Raw genomic sequence first — 25,003 nt, 5'->3', positions numbered from 1 at the left:
TTGATAAAACAAAAGGGACTTTGTGAACGTTGGTGCTTCGGCTGTAAAATGTCAGCGACTGTTTTTATGTTGCAAGTCAACATGAGTTCACTGAGTTTCCTCTAATTATAAACCAACAAAAGGGCGAAGAGTTTAGACTGATGAGGAAACGATACGAAGACCAGGAAACTACTGGCACATGAAAGAGACAAAGTGAAAAAATTAGAGAAGACAAAAGATGTTTAACCAAATGATGGATTAAAGTGAAGCAGCGTGCTGGTTCCTGTTTTTACTGAAGCTGATGCTGCATCAAGATGTTAAAAACAGTTTATCAGTAACTCAGTTCTACCAATTTTAACCAAAGATAAAGAACACTGAAATAGCAAGTCTCCAGAACTGCAGATGAGCTTCTTGAAGACTCACAGGTCAGTGAAGGTTCAAAGGAATAATTATGCAAATGAGGCTCACAAAACAGAAAACATCCTGAGACTACATCAGATCTACAAGACCCACATGTTCTGAACATGATCTGAACAGATGATGGAGAACCTCCATCCAGGCAGAAGACTTGATCACAGCAGAAAAGACAACAAACGAGGAGAAGGTCTACAACAGAAACTGAGAGTTCAGATCTCAGTCTACAACTAAATGATTCAGATCCAACTTCCAAACCTGCCAGCGGCTTTGAAAGTCAGAATGGCTCCATTTATCAGCCAGAAACTATAAAAACAGAAACAATCAGCAGATTTTCAACCTTTCAGGAATCTGGAAATGTATTCAGTCTGATGTAAAGAAGAAAGATCAAATCACATTATTCTACATGTCCTATCTTTTACAAAAAACATACTGATTGCTTTAACCTGATCCTCTAAAACCAGAACCTCCCCCTGGTTCTGGTTCTCAGGACCAGCTGAGATCAAAACATTCAGAGAGTTTCAGGTTGAACTGCAGGCTCCTCTGCTGTTTCCTCGGAGAGATTGAGAGGAAAACCAATAAATAAATGCAGCAGAAACAGAGAACAGAGGAGCAGGTGGTTGGAGATCCATCCAGCATGGTGGAACATCTACAGATGATGAGCAGAGTAGAGAGGAAACATGGACATAGAAAACATCTACAGGAGGAGGAGTTCAGAGTTTAACATCTGAGGAGGCCTGGAGGATGTGAAGGTTCAGGTTTTAGAGTTCTGTAAAATAATCAAAGTAATGTTTCTTTTTCTGGGTTCTTGTTCTGGTTTCATGGAGCTGCAGGATTTTATATTAGAGTGAAAAATGAACCAGAGTGAAGAAGAACGAGAGTTCAGAGTCAGCAGTTAATCATTAACATTCCTATTCTGAAGCGTAAAATAATAAAATGAATGGAATCTGAAATGAAAGCGGAGACGTTTGTGTACAACCAGGTTTTCATTTCAGACTGAACGTGCTGAAGCTCAGACTGGAGAAGTAAACGCAGAATCGTAAAAACACATGACGAGTTAGATTTACATCAAACCAGCAGAAGATTCCCTCCTGTGGCAGCGTCTCAGATAGTAAGAGAGAGAGCCGAGCACAGCAAAGACCGAAGCAGAAATAGAAGCAGAGAGAGGAAGGACTGAGCTGGGCGGAGGATGCGGAGGGGGAGGAGGGTTAATCCAAAGACGAAGAGGTGGAGCTGCAAACAGAACAGCAGCAGCATCTTTCTGCTGCTCTGTTCGTCCTCTTCATTATCCAGAGCAGCAGCACATGAACGAGGAGCCTAGAAGTGAAGCCAAGTGGACAACTTGTGAGACAATGTGAGCTCAGCAGGGATTCAGAAAAACAAAGATGCTGAGGAGGCATGGAGAGAAGATGGAAACTTGAAGCTTGGTTTGCAGAAACATAAGTTAATGAGGATGTTACTGAGGAGCTACAAAGCAGCAGATGTGGGAGAACGTGGACAGCAGGAGGTGAGAGTAATCAGCTGATTTTCTGTTTTCAGGCTGGATGTTAGGATAAAACCTCCTCCTCTTTGTTCCACTTCTGCAAACAGCCGGAGAACTTTTAAAGCGTTCTTTCACTCATTTTCTATATCTGAATATTTGAGTTTTTGACCTTTTCTGGCTCCATGTGAGGTTGAAAGCTGCTTCCTGATGAACCGCCGGTTTGTTTACAGCAGCACACCTGGATAGGTTTTCATTCTTTCCCCTTGTTTCCTCTCCAGACAGCTGCTGTGCTTGCAGGTGGATGTAGATGCCGCCGCCTCATTCCACACTAAGCGGGTCGGAGCACATAAACCATCGGAGCTGGAAGCATAAAGGAACAGAGTAGCATGCATCACAGTGACTGCCTGTTAGTGCCCTGCAGCTTACACACAACTAATCAGATGAAGCTTCTGTTCTGAATGATGGCAGAGTGAAGATCCAAACATTTACACCTGTGGAGGAGCTGCATCATGTGACCGGCATGAAGGATATGAACACAAACTTCTGACCGACAGTAAATAGAGTTGGGATAATGCTGCCCGTCGGAGCGCTGTCATGGTGGTGTGTTGTCGTGATGTTAGTGTGTATGCAGCTGAGACCCGTCCGGGCCGACAGTTTCCTGCCGCAGTCCGGTTGTTTGTGCACCGCCGACATCGTCAGCTGCACCGCCTTCGGCCTGCAGCGGGTGCCGGCAGAGATTCCCGTCTTCGCCGTCACTCTGGATCTCAGCCACAACCAGCTGGAGCAATTGGAGGCCGGCAGCTTCACGGGACTTGTTCGACTGGAGACGCTCCGCTTAGCGCACAACCAGCTGACCGGCGTCCACTCAGGGGCATTCAGGAACTCCTCCGGGACTCTGCTGCGGCACCTGGACCTGTCGTCCAATCAGCTGCATGTTCTGGAGCAGCACTACTTCCAGGAGCTGCCCGGATTGGAGGAGCTGCTGCTATTCAACAACCGGATCGTGCACGTGGAGAGCAGAGCTCTGGCTGGGCTGACCAACCTCCGCAAGGCCTACCTCAGTCACAACCGCCTCACCGACTTCCCCTTCTTCTCCATCCAGAAGCACAGCCACCCTCTCCTGTCCCTGCTGGACCTGTCGTCCAACCGTCTGCCCAAACTGCCCCTGGAGGACATCTCCAACCTGCCCCCGGCGGTGCAGGCGGGGCTGTACCTGCACAACAACTCCCTGGTGTGCGAGTGCTCCACGTACAGGCTGTTCAGGTTCTGGAAGCAAAGGGGCTTCGACTCCATCAGGTTCTTTCAACAGGAGCACATCTGTCTGGTCTACGGGCGGCAGAGAGGAACTCTGCGGGTCTTCCAGTCTGGACGTTACTTTGAAAACTGCAACCTGACGGCACTGAAGGAGCAGCAGAGCAGCGTTTCCGTGAAGGCGGGGAAGGCACTGCTGCTGCACTGTCTCACCTCGCTGTCCGGCAGCGTCACCTTCCTCTGGGTGGCGCCAAACTGGGAATACGTGGTGCCGCCGGGGAACAACGGATCTCTGAAGATGTTCGCCAACGGCAGCCTAGAGATCATGGCGGCGCGCGAGCAGGACTCTGGGATCTACTGGTGCATGGCTCTGGACCGGCAGCAACAGCGAAACGAGACCTGGGAGGTGAACGTGACCGTGGTGCCGCACCACGACAGGGACGCCCACGAGCCATTCAACACCGGCTTCACCACCCTGCTGGGCTGCGTGGTGAGCCTGGTGCTGGTCCTCATGTACCTGTACCTAACGCCCTGCCGCTGCCCGCCCTGCCCCAAGGCCCGCTCCCCAGCCACCGCTGCCCCGGGCAACGAGGCCGGGCCGGGCAGCGCCCAGTCCTCCATCCTCACCACAACTCCGCCGGCCACCACCGAGGGCCCGGGCCGCAAGGTCAGTACCAACAAGCATGTGGTCTTTCTGGAGCCAATCAGAGAGCAGCAGAACGGCAGACTGAGGGCGGGGCAGGGGGTGGGACTAACAGGGTCCGGTTTACTGATTGGTGCCGAGCAGCAGCCGCGACTCCATCGGGCCGCTGAGACAGACTCCATCATGTCCGTCTTCTCGGACACACCCATCATGTTGCCGTAGCAACAGACTCAGACTGTCACTAAGTCACCTCCACTCCTATCCCTCCACCCCCACCACTACCCCTCTAACCCCCCACCACTACCCCTCCACCCCCAGCGCTGACCTGAGCAGAACAGTAACCAGCTTTAAATTTACTCACCTGTCCAAGTGCAATTTTAAATGTTCAATAATGTTAACCAAATGAGTTACTGTCTGCGCAGGTCTGAACACCAACCAACACTGTGATGGACTCAGACTGATGTGGGGGGACAGGAAACCAGTTAAACCAGTTAAACTCCTGTACAGGACCAAGACCTTGGTCAGCATGAACTGCTCCCTTTAATATTGTACTTTAATAAACATTTGCTCCAGATGCCTCTTCTCAGAGATATATTAGTTCTGAAGGGTTATTCATAAGGCTCTCTGGTTCGTCAGTAACTGTCTGAAGAACATCAGTATCTACAGGAGGGTTCTTCATTAGTGGTTGTCTACAGGTTCCTCATGTTTCTTCTTTGGTTTAGCAGCAGGGAACAGCATGAAATCAGAGCTGCAGCTCAATGTTTTTATTCTGGATGAATTATTTGGTTGACTAAACATCAGGAAACAGAAAAAAATCTTCTTCACAGTTTCACAAATCCCCCAATGGTATCTTAGTACATGTTGTTCTGTCTGATCAACAGTCCAGAACCCAGAATATGAAATGTGTTCTAATGGAAGAATGTTAGAAATGGTGTAGGTTCTTACAATTCACTTTTTAGCTTAAAATGACTAAAATCAGGTCCTGTTGACCTCAACAAGTGGCTCCACTTCCACCTTCAATGATCTGGAAAAGACCTTATTTATGCTAAAGTTCTATGGAGCGCCAAAGGGACCCATTTCTGATGGTTCTGTGAGGCATCTGAGGAAATTGCTCTCTAATGATTTTCTTGCTAAAAGTTTTTTTGTGGAACTGAAAACAGTTCTTCAGAAGGTTATCTAGTTATTTAAAGCATCATCTCCAGTTAAGGAACATTTTTAGGCAACGTTCTTTACTTACTTTGTGGTTCTTTAAAAGGTAAAACGAAACAGGTTTCTCCTAATGGTTCTTGAAAAGGTTTCATCTAAGCTGAAGTCTAGCTGCTTCTACTGAGTGTTAATAAAGAACCTCTTGCGAAAGTAGGAATAGTTCTTTTATGGCATCACTGTGAAAAAACATTCATGGTTCAAGCTAGCATCTTTCTTTTTCTGAGTGTTCTTGTCTTGACGTGGACAGAACAGATGGTTTAGTAGCTTTCTTTCCGTTGATTCGTATATAGTTCTGTCACCATGTGAGCATTTTACAGAAGTAAAAATAGCTTTAGAGGAACCTCCTCTGGAAGCCAGTCATTATCAGAAACAATAGAGAGACAGATAAATAAATGAAACAGCTCTGAAATTATTCATGCTGCCAAGAAGAGAGTTCGCGCGGAGGAACTTAAATGTAAAAGTTGGATCAATGGGACCACAAAGAAAAGGTGTGTTTTGGTGGATTTCCAGCAAGATTGACGGACAATCAGGATGTTTGTGTTTTATTGTCTTCACTGTATTCACTGCACTCCCTGTCTGTTAATAAACTGTATCTAACTGTCAGGACACGTCTGCCTGCTTATTGTTGCACAACACTGGAAGTCCAGCATGAATGTTCAACGATGAACAAACCACAATTAGCTCAACTGATCCACACACGTTATCACAACAGCTGGAGTCTGAATATCGACACGTTCAAACACGATCTTATACCAACTAAATGTAAGAACAAGATTACTGACAGCAGATTTTTCCTGCTGTGGTGAAAATATTCTCCTCAATAGAGGAAATCTGCAGCAAATCAAGTCGATAACATAAGCGAAGCAGAGGACTTATGATGCTGCAGCGTTGCAGTAAATATTCTGAAGGAACCTGCCACAGCCCAACCAACACTCTGAACTAGATTATACTACTATATAAATTATTATTCTACATTTACTCGTGGAAGTAACTTTATCCAGTTGTCAGTTATCAATGTTCCAATGTAAGCAATAACTCATCATTTATGTAATAACACACCAACCAATAACACACCATCTAACTAATAACACACCATCCAACTAATAAAACACCATCTAACTAATAACACAGCATTTAACCAATAACACACCATCTAACTAATAACACACCATCCAACTAATAAAACACCATCTAACTAATAACACACCATTTAACCAATAACACACCATTTAACCAATAACACACCAACTAATAACACACCATTTAACCAATAACACACCAACTAATAACACACGATTTAACCAATAACTCACCAGTTAACTAATAACACACCATTTAACTAATAACACACCAGTTAACTAATAACACACCATTTAACTAATAACTCACCATTTAACTAATAACTCACCATTTAACTAATAACTCACCATTTAACCAATAACACACCATTTAACTAAAAACACACCACTAAACTAATAACACACCATTTAACCAATAACTCACCAGTTAACTAATAACACACCATTTAACTAATAAGTCACCATTTAACTAATAACTCACCATTTAACCAATAACACACCATTTAACTAATAACACACCATTTAACTAAAAACACACCACTAAACTAATAACACACCATCTAACTAATAACTGACCATTTAACTAATAACACACCATTTAACCAATAACACACCAACCAATAACACACCATCTAACTAATAACACACCATCTAATAACACACCATCTAACTAATAACACACCATTTAACTAATAACTCACCAACTAATAACACACCATTTAACTAATAACACACAAATTAACTAATAACTCACCATCAAACTAATGACACACCACTTAACCAATAACACACCAACCAATAACACACCATCTAACTAATAACACACCATCTAATAACACACCATCTAACTAATAACACACCATTTAACTAATAACTCACCATTTAACTAATAACACACCATCTAACTAATAACACACCACTTAACTAATAACTCACATCTAACTAATAACACATCTAACTAATAACACACCATTTAACTAATAACACACCATTAAACTAATAACACATCATTTAACCAATAACACACCATTAACCAATAACACACCAACTAATAACACACCATCTAATAACTCACCATTCAACTAATAACACACCATTTAACCAATAACACACCATTAACCAATAACACACCATTTAACCAATAACACACCAACTAATGGCACACCATTTAACTAATAACACACCATCTAACTAATAACACACCATTTAACCAATAACTAATAACACACCATTTAACTAATAACACACCATTTAACCAATAACACACCATTTAACCAATAATGCACCATCTAACTAATAACACACCATCTAATAACACACCATCTAACTAATAACACACCATTTAACCAATAACACACCAACTAATAACACCATTTAACCAATACCACACCAACTAACTAATAACTCACCAGTTAACTAATAACACACCATTTAACAATAACACACCAACTAGTAACACACCATTTAACCAATAACACACCATTTAACTAAAAACACACCATTTAACTAATAACACAGCATTTAACTAATAACACACCATTTAATCAATAACACAGCATTAAACCAATAACACAGCATTTAACTAATAACTCACCAGTTAACTAATAACACACCATTTAACTAATAACTCACCAGTTAACTAATAACACACCATTTAACTAATAACACACCATTTAACCAATAACACACCAACTAATAACACAATTTAACCAATAACACACCAACTAATAACTCACCAGTTAACTAATAACACACCATTTAACCAATAACACACCAACTAGTAACACACCATTTAACCAATAAGACACCATTTAACCAATAACACACGAACTAATAACACACCATTTAACTAATAACACACCATCTAACTAATAACTCACCAACTAATAACACACCATTTAACTAATAACACACCATTTAACTAATAACTCACCATCTAACTAATAACACACCATTTAACCAATAACACACCAACCAATAACACACCATCTAACTAATAACACACCATCTAATAACACCATCTAACTAATAACACACCATTTAACTAATAACTCACCATTTAACTAATAACACACCATCTAACTAATAACACACCACTTAACTAATAACACACCACTTAACTAATAACACACCATTTAACTAATAACACACCATCTAACTAATACCACACCATCTAACTAATAACACACCATTTAACCAATACCACACCAACTAAAAACACACCATTTAACCAATAAGACACCATTTAACCAATAACACCATTTAACTAATAACTCACCATCTAACTAATAACTCACCATCTAACTAATAACACACCATTTAACTAATAACTCACCATTCAACTAATAACACCATTTAACTAATAACACACCATTAAACTAATAACACACCATTTAACCAATAACACACCAACTAATAGCACACCATTTAACTAATAACACACCATCTAACTAATAACACACCATTTAACTAATAACACACCATTTAACCAATAACACACCAACTAATAACACACCATTTAACTAATAACACACCATTTAACCAATAACACACCATTTAACCAATAACGCACCATCTAACTAATAACACACCATCTAATAACACACCATCTAACTAATAACACACCATTTAACCAATAACACACCAACCAATAACACCATTTAACTAATAACTCACCATCTAACTAATAACTCACCATCTAACTAATAACACACCATTTAACTAATAACACACCATTAAACAAATAACACACCATTTAACCAATAACACACCATTAACCAATAACACACCAACTAATAACACACCATCTAACTAATAACTCACCATTCAACTAATAACACACCATTTAACTAATAACATACCATTAAACTAATAACACACCATTTAACCAATAACACACCAACTAATAGCACACCATTTAACTAATAACACACCATCTAACTAATAACACACCATTTAACTAATAACACACCATTTAACCAATAACACACCAACTAATAACACATCATTTAACTAATAACACACCATTTAACCAATAACACACCAATTAACCAATAACGCACCATCTAACTACTAACACACCATCTAATAACACACCATCTAACTAATAACACACCATTTAACCAATAACACACCAACTAATAACACACCATCTAACTAATAACTCACCATTCAACTAATAACACCATTTAACTAATAACACACCATTAAACTAATAACACACCATTTAACCAATAACACACCAACTAATAGCACACCATTTAACTAATAACACACCATCTAACTAATAACACACCATTTAACTAATAACACACCATTTAACCAATAACACACCAACTAATAACACACCATTTAACTAATAACACACCATTTAACCAATAACACACCATTTAACCAATAACGCACCATCTAACTAATAACACACCATCTAATAACACACCATTTAACTAATAACACACCATTTAACCAATAACACACCAACCAATAACACCATTTAACTAATAACTCACCATCTAACTAATAACACACCATTTAACTAATAACACACCATTTAACCAATAACACACCAACTAATAACACACCATTTAACTAATAACACACCATTTAACCAATAACACACCAATTAACCAATAACGCACCATCTAACTAATAACACACCATCTAATAACACACCATCTAACTAATAACACACCATTTAACCAATAACACACCAACTAATAACACCATTTAACCAATAACACACCAACTAACTAATAACACCAGTTAACTAATAACACACCATTTAACCAATAACACACCAACTAGTAACACACCATTTAACCAATAACACCATTTAACTAATAACACAGCATTTAACTAGTAACACACCATTTAATCAATAACACACCCTTTAACCAATAACACAGCATTTAATTAATAACTCACCAGTTAACTAATAACACACCATTTAACTAATAACACACCATTACACTAATAACACACCATTTAACTAATAACACACCATGTAACCAATAACACACCAACTAATAATACACCATTTAACCAATAACACACAATTTAACTAATAACACACCATTTAACTAATAACACCCTCCATATTCCTCCACACTTTGTTTTCTTTATCACTGTGGAATTATTCCTTTATTCTGTCTCAGTTTCCCTCACTGTGGTTCATGTTAAAGTCCTGCAGGTCTGTGGAACCAGAACATCATGAAGAAGGAGAGAACTCAGAGATCTCTACTGTCAGTAGGACTCAGAATGATGGAAACCAAAGAAAAGAAAGATTTCTTGGAAAAACCAGGAACCATCATCTCTCCTCAGATGTTAAACCTAAACTAATGGTGTCTCCGCAGACTTCTGCGGAGGTTCTCAGTCATCCAGGTCCTGGTAGTTGTTGGAGAAACCAACTGGAGTTTCTGGAAAACGTTTCTAGAAATGTCTTCCAGAACCTCCAGCAGGTTTCTCCTGAAGCTCCTACCATCTCCTTATCCTGTAGATGTTTTTCTATCTCCATGTTTCCTCTCTACTCTGCTCATCATCTGTAGAAGATGTTTCACCATGCTGGATGGATCTTCACTACCTGCTCCTCTGTTCTGTTTATTTATTGGTTTTCCTCTCAGTCTCTCTGAGGAAGCACTGCCTGCAGCTCAACCTGAAGCTCTCGGGATGTTTTGGTCTCAGCTGATCCTGGAGAGCCAGAACCAGGAAGAAGGTTCTGGTTCTCCAGAATCTGGTAAATGGTTTATTCTTGGCAGATTTATATTTTTAATTTTGAGATGTAGAATAAAGTGATGTTGATGAAATTTCAGGATTTCAAGCTCAGATTTGATGATTTTTTTTTGTGATGGACACGTTCAGGACCCTCAGAAAGCTCATGATTCTTTCTGTTTACATTTTTGGTCTAATAAACGGTATTATTTGGGTTATTTTTAAATATATTCCACCCGTTCAGCATATTTAGGGGTTAAAACAGCTTTTTAAAATGATTCTATTTGTTATTGTAGATCAGGAAGGTCAGAACTGATCCAGGATCATGATTCATTCAACCAGCGGGTGTTTTCTTCATGATGTTTCACCAACAGTCTGTCCTGAGATCAGCCGGATGCAGTTCAGAATGAATGCTAACATGCTAGCATGCTAGCTGTGTCTGTTCTGTCAGAGCTTCTTAGAACAATCCCAGGAAAACATGAACAAACTGGAACAATAACACGGTGAAATTCACACATTTCCACCATCAGTGAGCGAAGCTAGCAGAAAAACGCTTCTACACATTTACCTAAAACATCTGATGGAAGAACATTATTCTGATCTACGGACCATCACAGCAGCATTCAGGGGTAAAAGTGTTCACAATGTGGAGAGAAGATGGAGGATAAACTAAATGTACATAAACTAGATGGAGGATAAACTAGATGGAGGATAAGCTAGATGTAGATAAACTAGATGAAGGATAAACTAGATGTAGATAAACTAGATATAGATAAACTAGATGGAGGAAAAACTAGATATAGATAAACTAGATGGAGGATAAACTAGATGAAGGATAAACTAAATGTAGATAAACTAGATGTAGATAAACTAGATGGAGGATAAACGAGATGCAGATAAACTAGATGTAAACTAGACGAAGGATAAACTAGATGGAGAATAAACTAGATGTAGATAAACTAGATGGAGGACAAACTAGATGGATAAACTAGATGAAGGATAAACAAGATGGAGGAAAAACTTCACTGTCAGGTTTTATTCACTGATAGAATGGAGAACAAGCCTTTCCAGGCACTTCATTATGATGGAGGTAAGTGCGATGGAACAATAGTGGTTTGGCTCAGATGGGCGGGGCTTTTTGGGAACCAGAATAATTGTGGAGGTTTTCCAGACTGTTGGAATGTGTGCTGATCTGGGAGAGTCCCAGAAGATGGAGTGGAGGATGGGTGACAGCTCCATAGGACACAATTTCAGCACCTTGGCTGGGATGCTGTCTGGACCTGGTGCTTTGCCCACTTTACACCCTCTCAGTTGCCGGTGTACATCCTCCACTGTGAATGGAGGCTGGGAAGGAGCATCTGGGGGCAGGGCACTGAGCAGCTCTTCACAAAGGGCAGAGTGATCATGGGTGTCAAAGCATGTGTAGAAGTTCAGAGAGTTGTCAAAAGTAGCAGGGTCGGTTGTTATATGGTGCCCAGTGCTAGATGTTGTTTGACCAGTGAGGACCTTAATTTTCTGGTCAGCTTGTTTGTGTTCATGCTGCTGAAATCATGCTCGAGCCTGTCTTTGTATTTGAGTTTGGCCTTAATTATGTCATTTTTAATTCGTCTGTTTAGTGTAGTGACAGTATTCCAGTCCCCACATTGGAAAGCTTTAAGCTTTTCTTTCATGCTGCTTTTAATGCGAGATGTGATCCAGGGTTTGGAATTTGGGTATTTATTGTTCTCTTAAGGATGGTGGATGCAACATAGAATTTAATGTAATCTGTGATTACTGAGACCTTGTGTTGTAGGTCTCCTTGAAAAAAACCTCCCAGTCTGTGCACGCTAAGGAGCCCTGCAGCTGTGCAATAGCATCCTCCGACCAGATGGTGGCGCTGTGGATTTGTGGCTTAGCGTATTTCAGTTCAGATTTGTAATGCAGAAGCAAAACAACAACGTTATGGTCAGAGAAGCTGAGTGGAGGATGTGCCTGAGCGGTGAACGCATCATAAATGTTCCCATAACATAAATCCAGGGTGTTCTGCTTCCTCGTAGGAATATCCACATACTGGTACAACAATGGCATGACACAGTCCAGTTTACAGTTGTTAAAGTCACCCATAATGAGCAGCGGGGCATCAGGATACTTAGCCATTATACAGCTAGCATTCTCGGCTAGTAGCTCCGCCGCTGCCCGAGTGTTAGCACTGGGGGGAATGTAAACACAGCTGATCACCACACATGGGAATTCCCTTGGAAGATAATATGGCCGTCGGGACACAGTCAACAGCTCTACATCAGGAGTGCAGACTGTGCAGTGGGTTTTGATGTTTGCACACTATCGCTTATTAACGAAGATGCAGACCCCACCACCCTTGTTCTTTCCGGACTCGCTACTCCTGTCAGCCCATTAGAGGGTGAAGTGATCCAGACTGACCTCCGAGTCCGGGATGGTTCCGTCCAGCCAGGTTTCTGTCAGGGCAATGACACAGACGTCTCTGAAGGTCCGTTCCAGTTGGCATTTGGCATGCAGCAGATCCATTTTGGTCCGGAGGAAGTGGACATTAGCCAGCAGGATGAATGGCAGAGGGGATCTGAAGGGACATTTCCTCAGGCTGGTATGCACCCCACCTCTCCTACCCCTTTTTCTTGGTTGGAGTTCTGGAGGTAGATTGAATGTTGGCTTCTGGAGGCACACGGAGGAAGAGCAGAGTTGAAGGAGCTCATCTCGGCTGTAGGTTAAGTGGAGCATAGCCACTAATCCCTGGTTGTAAGATCCAGCAGTTGTCCAGAAGCCACAAATATAACAATAAGAAAGCAATAATCTTGCTCAGATCCAACATCTTGAATGTGTGCTACACACGAAACACAGAGGCGGTGTGACAGGCAGTGTAATCGCAGCAGAGCACGCGCCGAAAGCATGGGATGTATCTTAGTGTGATCATCAGTATTATGGGATGTATCCCAGTGTGATCATCAGTATTATGGGATGTATCCCAGTGTGATCAATTTAGAGTCCTAGAACCAACCATTGGTTCCTGGATGTAGTTCTGGTTTCTGCAACTTTAAAGGTCATTCTGGGTGAACTTTAATGTTGGTAGGAGGTTGGTCACAACTATTATCGATGATGAAAAAGGTCATTTTACAGAAAAAACCAGGATCATCTTCAGTTTATAATCATCTCATTGACTTTGCAACAAGAATGTGTCAAACTCTGTCCTGGTTCTGGCGTTAAGAGATTCATCCATGATCAGATTCATGTTCTCTGGTTGTGTTGTGGTTTTGTTGTGTTCAGATTCAGTCCATCAGCTGCACTAAAAGCTGCATCAGATAATGCGAGCGGGAAGCGAAGGGATGTGATGTTCTTATGTAAAATGGAGGCAGAGCAGCCATTAAATATTCAGGAGGTTGTCCTCAGCTTCCACCAAACCAGCCAATGTTTGGATGGAGCTGGAAAAGAAACACTGAACTTAGAGGGAAAGACTCACCAGTGTTGATTTTATACATTAACACAAACTAATGTTGAGTTTATACGGTAACACAAACCAGTATTGGCTTTATATGGTAACACAAACTAGTGTTGGCTTTATACGGTAACACAAACTAATGTCGTGTAGTGAAACTGCATGTCTTTCTTGTCATTTTGTGTCTGTTTCACTGAGTCTGTCCTCAGTTGACATTGCTATCAGAATTGACAACACTCACTTTACAGGTTTTCTGTCAGACAGTTGATCAGCACTGGGTTTAGGGTTAGGGCTTAGGGATAGATGGGTTAGGATTAGTAGGGCTAATATTAGGGCTTAGGGATAGAAGGGCTAATATTAGGGGTTAGGGATAGAAGGATTAGGGCTTAGGGGTTATGGATAGACGGGTTAGGATTAGTAGAGTTAGAGATAGAAAGGTTAATATTAGGGCTTAGGGATAGAAGGGTTGGGACTTGGGGGTTATAGATAGAAGGGTTAGGATTAGTAGGGTTAGGGATAGAAGGGATAATATTAGGGCTTAGGGATAGAAGGGTGAATATTAGGGGTTCAGGTGAGTAGGGTTAATATTAGGGGTTAGGGATAGAAGGGTTAGGATTAGTAGGGTTAGGGATGGAATGATTAGGATTAGAGTGAGGGATAGGGCTAAGGATTAGGGTTAGGCCTTAGAGATAGAAGGGTTAATATTAGGGGTTAGGGTTAGCAGAATTAGGGATGGAAGGGTTAGGGTTAGAGGTTTGAGTTAGTAGGGTTAAGGTTGCATACAGCATTCAGAGTTCCCACATCCAGAAGGAGACTGAAAGAGGATTAATGTTAAGGTTTGTAGGGTTGGGGGTGAATGTTAGGGTTAGCAGGGTTAGGGGTTGGCAGGGGTAGTGGTGTTAGTAGGGTTTGGGATGGAAGGGTTATGATTACAGTTAGAGTTAGGACTAGGGTTTAGGAATATAAGGGTCAGGGTTAGGGGTTTGAGTTAGTAGGGTTAGGATTAGCAGGATTAGGGTTGCATACAGCATTCAGAGTTTCTATGTCCAGAAGGAGACTGAAAGAGGATTAGGGTTAGCGCTAACCCTAACATGAACCGTCATGTTAGGGTTAGCGGGGTTAGAGTATAAGCGAGGTTGGGGGTTAGGGTTAGCGGGTTGGGGATTAATGTCAGGGTTAGCAGGATTAGAGTATAAGTAGGGTTGGGGGTAGGGTTAGCGGGGTTAGGGTTAGCGGGTTGGGGGTTAGGGTTAGCGGGGTTGGAGGTTAGGGTTAGCGGGTTGGGGGTTAATGTTAGGGTTAGCGGGGTTGGGGTTAATGTTAGGGTTAGTAGGGTTGGGGGTTAGAGTTAGCGGGTTGGGGTTAATGTTAGGGTTAGCGGGGTTGGGGGTTAGGGTTAGCAGGGTAACTGATAAAAAAGCGCTGAATGTTCTACGGTAAATGATCAGATTGAGTAAAACATGATTTTGTCAATTTCTGTGTGAGTTTATTGCTGAGATGAATCGTCTCCTTGATTTTGCTGCTGTGCTAATGAAAATCTGCACTTTGTCTTTGGACAGTGATCAAACACACTGAACTCTAAAGCAACCCTGGTTAAAACCAGATTCAAGTGATATAACACAGATGTTAACTCAGTTTGTTACTTTGTTAAGAAACCAGACATACCTTTTAGTTCTATTTGGGTTGACAGATGTGTAAAAAGCTGATTTCTACTTTTGACTGTTCAGGAAAAATATTATCTCAGTTACAGCTGGATTATAAAATCTTTTACACAGATTCACTCTTTTCTATCTGAAATCAACTCAAATCTTCGTCTCTCTTTTACAACCATAAATGATTAAAGACAGACAACAAACTCGAGTTTCACTTTCCTAGTAGTCAGTCAGTGGCAGAGATGGAGTTTCTTCTCGTGGCTTTTATTTCCTCTCTGGCTTCATGAATGTTTCATGAGATATGTTTTAGCAGAGAGCAGCAGCATGGAGGGGATTCCTTCCTAATGGAGGATGGACCGGTTTATTCAGGTTCAGCTCCATGAAAAGGAACACGATCCATGTTCTGATAACTGTTCATGTTTAAACTTCATCTGTTCCATAGTTTCTATCTTTAAATGTGACCTTAAAGAAACTTCTTCAAATCTTTACAAGAGACACAACATTTACTAGCTGCTACAGCGTCACATCAGGAAACACCCACCAGTGTTTTAATTCAGCTCCACGGAGGAATCTACAAAACATCTAAACACTCCACCTCAAACAAACCAACAAACCTGATAACTGACAACATTTCAAGCAAACAAAACCTGCCAGTCAGTAAAAACATCATTTTCATAAAAATGTTAAATCATAACATTATCAAATCTTTAAACTAGTAAAGGAGTTCAGACTTTAGCCTCATATCAGAAATATTGAAAAATGAATCATCAGAAGTTCAAGCTGACAGCCGTATTAATCTCTCAACTTCACAAACCCACTGGAGGAATGGAAAGTTACATTCTCTTTAAGAATTCACTAAAATTCACCATTTATCAGCCAGAAACTGTGAAAACACAAAGAGCTGTTGGAGTTTTAACTCATTTAAGCTACACATCTGTGACTTGCAGTTGGGAAAATTAACCAAATCTAAGGTTAAAATCTTTATATTTCATCAAAATGTCTTTACTTCCACATGTAGCATTTAAATATTCTCCATAGATAAAGTGGTTACAGTAGATCCAGCAAAACCTGAACCAGAACCTTCTTTCTGGTTCTGGTTCTCCAGGACCAGCTGAGACCAAAACATTCAGTTTCAGGTTGAACTGTAGGCAGCGTTTCCTCGGAGAGACTGAGAGGAAAACCAATGGATAAATGCAGCAGAAACAGAGAACAGAGGAGCAGGTAGGTGGAGATCCATCCAGCATGGAGAAACATCTACAGATGATGAGCAGAGTATAGAGGAAACATGGAGATAGAAAAACATCTACAGGATGAGGAGATGGAAGGAGCTTCAGGAGAAACAAACTGGAGGTTCTGGAAGATGTTTTGGTTTCCCCCGAAGCTCCTACCATCTCCAGGACCTGGATGACTGACAAACTCCACAGAGATGAGGAGACACCATTAGTTCAGAGCTTAATATTGGTCTGAATTCATGTTGATTCCTGTTTTTTTAATCTACAATCAGAAGTCTTTTCTGATGTCTGGCATTCTAACCTTAGAAGTGAATGAGTGAATAAATCTGAACCAGGGGAACGCTAGAACTGGAATTTCATCATCAGTTATCAGTTAACTGGAAAATAATCAGGAGCTCAGTGATTCAAACACATTTCTACTAAACATCAGGTTTTGATGGTGAGGACAGAAGGAACCAGCAGACTGATCAATAAAAACCACGTTAACTGATTTTCTGGTGCAGCTCAGCGGATCATAAAAACGTCAGACGGTGAATAAATGAAGTCGATGAAGCAGCACTAACAACAATGCCGCCTTCATTTATTTAGCATGTTAACTGCTTCTCTGGCTCCATCTGTGCAGCACTGCAGAGCCAAGTGACGGTGATGCCAAACTCCTCATCACGTCTAATTCTGTCCAGCATGACGTTCTGTTTGTTCTGCAGCAGAGCAGGACTCAGGGTTCTTATAGAACAAATACAGGAAATTAGAAACGCTGGCCGCTAAAAATTCAATTATGAAAACAGGCATGAACCAAAATGTGGTCCAGAGACACCAAGTCACAGAACAGCTTTAACATGAATGATTAATTCTACAGTGAGACCTAACAGCTGATTGGTTCATCCAGACAATAACAGATAGATGGATGGATGGATGGATGGATGGATAGATGGATAGACTATAGATAGATAGATAGATAGATAGACTACAGATAGACTATAGATAGATAGACTATAGAAAGACAGACTATAGATAGATAGACTATAGACAGACTATAGATAGATAGACTATAGATAGATAAATAGACTATAGATAGATAGATAGCTAGATCGAAAGACTATAGATAGATAGATAGATAGACTACAGATATAGACTATAGATAGATGGACTACAGATAGATAGACTATAGATAGACTATATATAGATAGACTACAGATAGATAGATAGACTACATGCGTATAATGATGAATCAACCTCAGCTGCAGCAAAATGTTTTCAGTTTTCTTTCAGCTTCTGTGGGCTCAGGATCAGCGTTGCTGTTGTCTTACATCATGTCTGACATGTGATGCAAACATCAAACACCTTGGTCCAGAGAATGCGACTGATAACAAACACCAACATTCAAACTGTCCTGAACGTTCAGATCACGTCTGAAGCAGTGAAAGCTTTCAGCTTTAAGGCGTTTATTCCTCCACTTCAACCTGCAGTTACTCACTTCACTTTATTAGTATTGGTATTAAAATGACCAAAATAACCATCTCTAATCATCTCTAACCATCTCAGACCATCTCCAACCATCTCTGACCGTCTAATCATCTCTAACCATCTCTAATCATCTTTAACCAAACTCATCTCTAACCCAACTCATCTCTAATCATCTCTAACCCAGCAGCCAGAGACAAACTGAGTCATGAAAGAAAACCACCTTGGTTATTAGAAAGTTCACTGGTCCAACCAGCTCGGAACCAGAATCAGCCCCTGGTTCATTAGAAAGGATGAATGGCTGGTTAAGTAGTTATCTATAAACTAGTTAACCAGTTTATCAGTTAACTGGTTAACTAGTTAATCTGTTAGCCAGTTAATTGTGTAAGTAGTTAACTGATAAACAAGTTAACAGGATTACTCAAAGAGACACAGAACCACCTGGAGGCCCTTTTAAATGCCAAGAACAGATTGCTTCTTCCATTTATTGTTACTTTGTCAGTTCTCGAGGATTAATGTTAGTTTATGATGATCTTAATGTTAGTTCATGTTAGTTATTGTTGTCTATTGTTATTGTTATTGTAATAGTTCATGTTAGTTAGTTATAATGTTAGTTGTAGTTCATGTTTTAGTTCATGTTGGTTCATGTTAGTTACCTGCAGGAGGTTGATGATCACCTGTAACTCTGTTTCTATCTCACCTGACTCCTCCTCTTCCTCCACCTTCATCACATGTGCCTCAGGTCCATCCATACAACTACTACTCTCTGCTTCAACCCTGAACCTCTGATCCTCCTCCATCTGTACATGTCCTCCTCATCCATCTGTCCTGCACCTCCACCTGTCCTCCTCCTCTGTTCTCTCTCAGGTCTTTGTGTTCGTTCTGACCGTCCAGCTTCGTTTCCACCAGTGACCAGGTGACAGGTGAAGAGGTGACCACAGAGAACACAGAAACACCATCCAGAGCAGCAACACGTATGTGCAGAAAAACACGGAAACATCCACAAACACAGAAACATCCACCACAGTGATTAAACACTTTAAACTGATTCTAGTTTCAGTTTTCTTTTTTTGTGTTTTTCCACGTTGATCCAGAAACAGGATGAGAACATCTAGAGAACTTCACGTAGAAAACTTAACACCTTCGTGTAAGATTCTGACTTTACTCCTTCAGTCTGACCAGATGGACAGAAACATTGACTATAGCGCCACCTGTGGGTTTGTGGACGTTTGTTAGTTTGGGAGTTGTCCTCCACCATTTTGTTCTTTAGGAACTGAAGGAAACGAGTAAATCAGAGACGACAAGTCGTCCTAAAACATCTTCTGCTTCATCCTCTATTTTCTTCTAAACTGGACCATTAATAATCAATACCTGATAAACAGAGTTACCATCATCATTGTTGTTAATAATCAATAACTGATAGGTTCCGTCATCGTAGTCATTATTAATCAATAACTGATAGTTCCCGTCATCGTTGTCGTTATTAATCAATAACTGATAGTTACCATCATTTTTGTCGTTATTAATCAATAACAGTACAGCGTGGTAGAAATTATTTGATTGGTCCCTATGAGTTCTCGTTGGAGGTCATGAACCTCTGCATTCGTCTCTGTCATGGTGCCCGTTGCTACTAAACTCCCACAATGCTCTCTGCTTTAACCTCCTCTGGTCTCTACAGGATTAAACAGGAAGAGGCTCCACCTGCTGGAACAACCAGGAACTACAGCTGATTGACATTTACTGATAGTTGTCATTTGTCTGATCAGTTAATATATTTAACCAATTCTAATTTACATTCCAAACAGAAACCCAACTCTTGAGAAAATGTTTACTGAGGGAACAGATCACATCAGATCACTTTCTGTTTTATCCAATCGGACTTGTGCTATAAACCGGAGGAGTTGCCCCCTGCTGGCTGCAGCTTTAAAGCTTCCAGACCTACAGGTCACGTCCATCTCATACAATCTGTGCTTTAGGCTTTGACTTTATCCAATTTAACTTTTAAACATAACTACACTTGAAACAAACACACACTAGACTCTGTCGTTTGGGAAAATCAACAACGACCACAAACAGAAAGTTTAAATTTCTGTGTTCTGATGCTAAAAGTGGCTTTGAGGCAGAATCAGCAGGTGTGTGAAGCTCACCATTGTTCCTCTGAAAAACTTCACGTATGAACACTTTCCACCTGACAAACACATTTAGTCTCAACACAATGCATGCTGGGAAATGCATGCTAAAAATTTCAATCAATCAAGTGCCATGCCATTGAGCGTAGGTGATCATTTCTCTCCAGCTCCTCCGATCTTTTGCTCTCTGAATTGTGACTGTTGCCCATTCCATGTGTAGCCATGATGTCAGTCCATCTCTCATTTTCATTCTGTCTGCCTCATCCTCTCTTCCCATTAATTTTAGGTGTAAGGCGCTCCTTCCGTCCGATAGCCTACAGGTCACCCTTGGGCAAGCTGTAGCACCTGTTTAGCCTCCCGACCAGGGTTACGTGAAACCATGTCTTGCAGGTGGCTGGATGATTGTACAAGCAGATTCAGTTTGAAGTGAATATAGGGTTGTATAATTGCAACGCTGGGCAGAGGAATCCATAGATCAATGGCCAGGGTTACAAGTCCAGTATGGACACTGCAGCTGAAGAAGGCAATGGAAGACCACTTCAGTATTTATTCCTAGTACAATCATGAACTCCAGTCAACGTTGGTTTAAGCTCAAAGATGTGAATGGAGCCTTCAAGGAAGGAGCCTCATTCGGTAGGGAATTTCATGTGCCACAGGTGAACCCCAATCGTAATCCAGCAACTGTAGGCAGACTGAAAGCAAGGAAGACGAAAACTGCAACCTGGAACATACGAACTCTTATGCAACCACGGAAACTTGATAACATCAAGCAGGAAATCGGAAGACTAAACATCAACGTCTTAGGATTGTTCTAGAAATTTAACAATCATAAATTAACATTCATCATCTGAACTCAAGATTTTCATTTCTGAAAGTGAAAATTAAATATCTCAAAATATGAGACCAAAGAGTTCAGATCCTGTTTCTGTAGAAGACTTGAGCAGCAGCAGATGTTTCTGGACCATCACTGATCATCAACCTTCATGGAGACCAGAGGAGGGTCTGGGGTTACCATGGTTACCACCCAGACCAAACCAGACAGGAGGATCTGCTGCTGTTTCCTCCAGAGTTCTTCTGTAACGTCGTGAGAACATTCAAACAGCTGAACTGTGGTTCCTGTTGCTGCTCCAACCTTCAGCTGATCTACAGTTTCTGTCCACAACAATCATCTCCATCCTCCTCCTCTCCACACCTGTCTCCATGGGACTTCTTCTGTTGGAGACTCTCTGGACTCTTGCAGACTGATCTCAGAAAGACTCTGAGCTGTTTATCAGGTCTCATGATTGATTATTGATTAATTTACTAATATATTTAATAATCAATAGAATGGACTCTAGATTTTACAGAATAAAGTCTGAAGGAACATGAAGTGAAAACTGATTTTAAAGTCCAGTTAAAAGTTTGTGGTGAAATGACTGAAATTTTTCTGGACTCTCTAACATTAAAGCAGAGTTTCTATTTTACCTGCTGATAACTGAACAGATCATCAGATGAAGGATTCATCTAAGAAAGTGGTTACTGCTGGGTCATCCTGACTGCTGACAGGAAAGTTTCAGCTGATGCAAAAACGTTTCCTCAACTCTACAATACAGAAATCATTATGTATGTAAAAATCATCACACACATAAAAATATCACATAATTAATAATCATCACACGTGTAAAAATCATCAACTATGTAATAACCATCACATATGCAATAACCATCACATATGTAATAATCATCATGTATGTAATAATCATGATGTATGGAATAATCATCACATATGTAATAATCATCATGTATCTAATAACCATCACATATGTAATAATCATCACACATGTAGTAGTCATCACATATGTAATAACCATCACATACGTAATAATCATCACACATGTTATAACCTCACACGTAATAATCATCACCTATGTAATAATCGTCACATGTAATAATCATCAGGTATGTAATAATCATCACAATTTAATAATCATCAGGTATGTAATAATCATCAAGTATGTAATAACCATCATGTATGTAATAGTCATCAGGTATGTAATAATCATCACATATGCAATAATCATCACGTATGTAATAATCATCACGTATGTAATAATCATCAGGGATGTAATACTCATCACATATGTAATAACCATCACGTATGTAATAATCATCAGGGATGTAATAATCATCACATGCAATAATCATCACATATGTAATAATCATCAGGTGTGTAATCATCACATATGTAAAAATCATCACGTATGTAATAATCATCACACACTGTAATGACAATAGTCAGGAAAATGTGTTTTCACTGTAATGTTCACTAATGTGAAAATAAAATCTGTTTCACAGCTTGCCGTGTTTTTATCAAAACTCCTGAAACGAGCTGCTGAGTTCACAGAAACAATCAGTCAGAGAAACGAAAAATATCAATGATTCTAACGAGTCTCTAACAGTAAACTAAAGACATTAATGATTCCGTAACAGTAAACTAAAGATACTAAAGATTCTCTAACAGTAAACTAAAGATATTAATGATTCTCCAACAGTAAACTAAAGATTTTAATGATTCTCTAACAGTAAACTAAATACATTAATGATTCCCCAACAGTAAACTAAAGAAATTAATGATTCCCTTACAGTAAACTAAAGATATTAATGATTCCTTAACAGTAAACTAAAGACATTAATGATTCCCTTACAGTAAACTAAAAGAATTAATGATTCCCTTACAGTAAACTGAAGATAAATCGACTTTTTATTTCACTCTTATGAAGAGAATAATCAGCAGCTGGACGGTAATCGTGGAATAAACCAGCAGCAGCTTTTCTTTTATTTGCAAATCAAATGTGGACATACATCATGCAAACGACCTCGGAACAGATTCACACGCCTCAGTTGTCATGGTGACAGACATGTAAACGCAGCGAGTGGGAGTGGGGAAATCCTGCCGATGGACAAACCTCATGTTGAATCAGTTTCCTGAAATCCAGCTGCCCTTTCAGATTCAGAGGTTCCTAATAAAGCGAGCAGCTCGTACTGAACAGAGGACAAGGAATCAAACAACAGAGAACAAAGAATCCTCCCAGGAGCTACTTAAAAACAGCATGAGGATAATTCAGTCATGATTTAGAATCTGTTTTGAGAGAAATCCTGAATAATGAACTCCTCCTGCCTCCATGGGTTTTATTGATGATCTTTTTGTTCAAGACTTTTCAAACTGCGGCTTTAAAAGGTGAATAAAGATCATTATTAATAAATGTATCTGCTGAATGTTCACACATTAGAATGATTTTAACAAATATTACTTTCATCAAAGCCTTCATGTGTGTTTTCCTTGTTAGTTCCAGACCTTCAGGTTGCTTAATGAGCAGCTGGTTGAACAAAATCAACCTGAAAGTGTCATGAAGTTCTTGAACATTACTGTTGAATCTATTTGAACTGAAATATTAATATCTAAATGTTTAAACATGTCCTTCAGGTGGATATTTGAGCTGTTTGGAAGTGTTTCTATCTTCACCCGACTGGATCTTTGTTTCCTGACAGAATTTCTGGAGTTTAGAGGTTGAGTCGGACTGATGGAGTCTGACAGGAAGTAGACAGAATGAGATGAATGAAACCATCTTCACACCGACTGCTGCCACACACACACGGATAAAACATACATGACCAAACACACGGATACAACATACATGACCAAACACACAGAAGGGCTTTAAACACCATTCTGGGGTTTCTGGAATTAGTTCACCTTCATCCTCATCCTCTCTTTCATGTGTTTGGTTAGAAAGTCGCTGTGTGACTACGTATTTCAGTATCATGATGAGAACTCAAACATTACGCTGAGACGTGTTCTGGATCTGGATGAAAGCAGCTGAAATATTTCACTACAGAAAAACGACCTGAATAAAAACAGCTTCTCTGGGAGTTTGATTATTTAAATCAGCAGCACAAAGTTCTGATAAGTCCAAAGATAAAATCGGCTTCAGATGTTTGACAGAGACTCAGAGAAAATGAAGGTTTTGTTCTGAAAAAGTCCAGAAGACATTCAGAACCCAACAGAACCAGAACCACAGTTTGAACTGGGAACCATGAAACTCTTATTAAACCATCTGCTGTAGCTGTTCTTCTCAAGGAGACACTGAGATGTTTGACACACCTACTCTCTAAACAAACAGAAAACTGGTGAATAAAGATCTATCCAGCAGGTCAAACATCTTCCAATAGCTGAGGTACACATGAGGAGAAAGACAACACTCCATGGTCTACAGGATGAGACAGCACTAGTTCAGTTTAACATCTGAGGAACCATGGAGATAGAATAACATCTACAGGATGAG

General features: G+C 40.3%; 2 protein-coding genes across 15 annotated transcripts in view; one reads left to right on the top strand and one right to left on the bottom strand.

The window, feature by feature from the left end:
* Positions 1-25,003, bottom strand: part of LOC111580519 (E3 ubiquitin-protein ligase RNF123) — a 130,236-nt gene that overhangs the window by 32,036 nt on the left and 73,197 nt on the right. Inside the window, exon 39 of one of the 12 annotated variants that reach the window (XR_008601741.1) lies at positions 2,046-2,236. The exons of the other annotated variants lie outside the window; for them this stretch is intronic. The gene's annotated coding sequence lies outside the window, so the exon portion shown is untranslated. The remainder of the gene's footprint in view (positions 1-2,045; positions 2,237-25,003) is intronic. 12 annotated transcript variants of the gene reach the window in all.
* On the top strand, positions 1,604-23,017 carry amigo3 (adhesion molecule with Ig-like domain 3). Of its 3 annotated transcripts, XR_008601742.1 has the most exons (4): positions 1,604-1,900; positions 2,155-3,794; positions 19,295-19,526; positions 20,968-23,008. XR_008601742.1 is itself a non-coding variant. In XM_035956368.2 (3 exons), the coding sequence occupies exons 2-3, from the start codon at positions 2,448-2,450 to the stop codon at positions 19,331-19,333; spliced, it is 1,386 nt and encodes a 461-aa protein (XP_035812261.1). In that variant the 5' UTR covers positions 1,604-1,900; positions 2,155-2,447; the 3' UTR covers positions 19,334-23,017. The 3 variants fall into 3 exon arrangements, 2 of the variants coding, with proteins under 2 accessions (XP_035812261.1, XP_035812259.1); XM_035956368.2 differs by having other exon boundaries at positions 19,295-23,017; XM_035956366.2 differs by lacking the exons at positions 19,295-19,526; positions 20,968-23,008 and having other exon boundaries at positions 2,155-5,579.

This window comes from Amphiprion ocellaris, chromosome 5, assembly GCF_022539595.1.
Source record: "Amphiprion ocellaris isolate individual 3 ecotype Okinawa chromosome 5, ASM2253959v1, whole genome shotgun sequence".
Lineage (NCBI taxonomy): Eukaryota > Metazoa > Chordata > Actinopteri > Pomacentridae > Amphiprion > Amphiprion ocellaris.
This window is presented reverse-complemented; position numbering and strand designations above follow the sequence as displayed.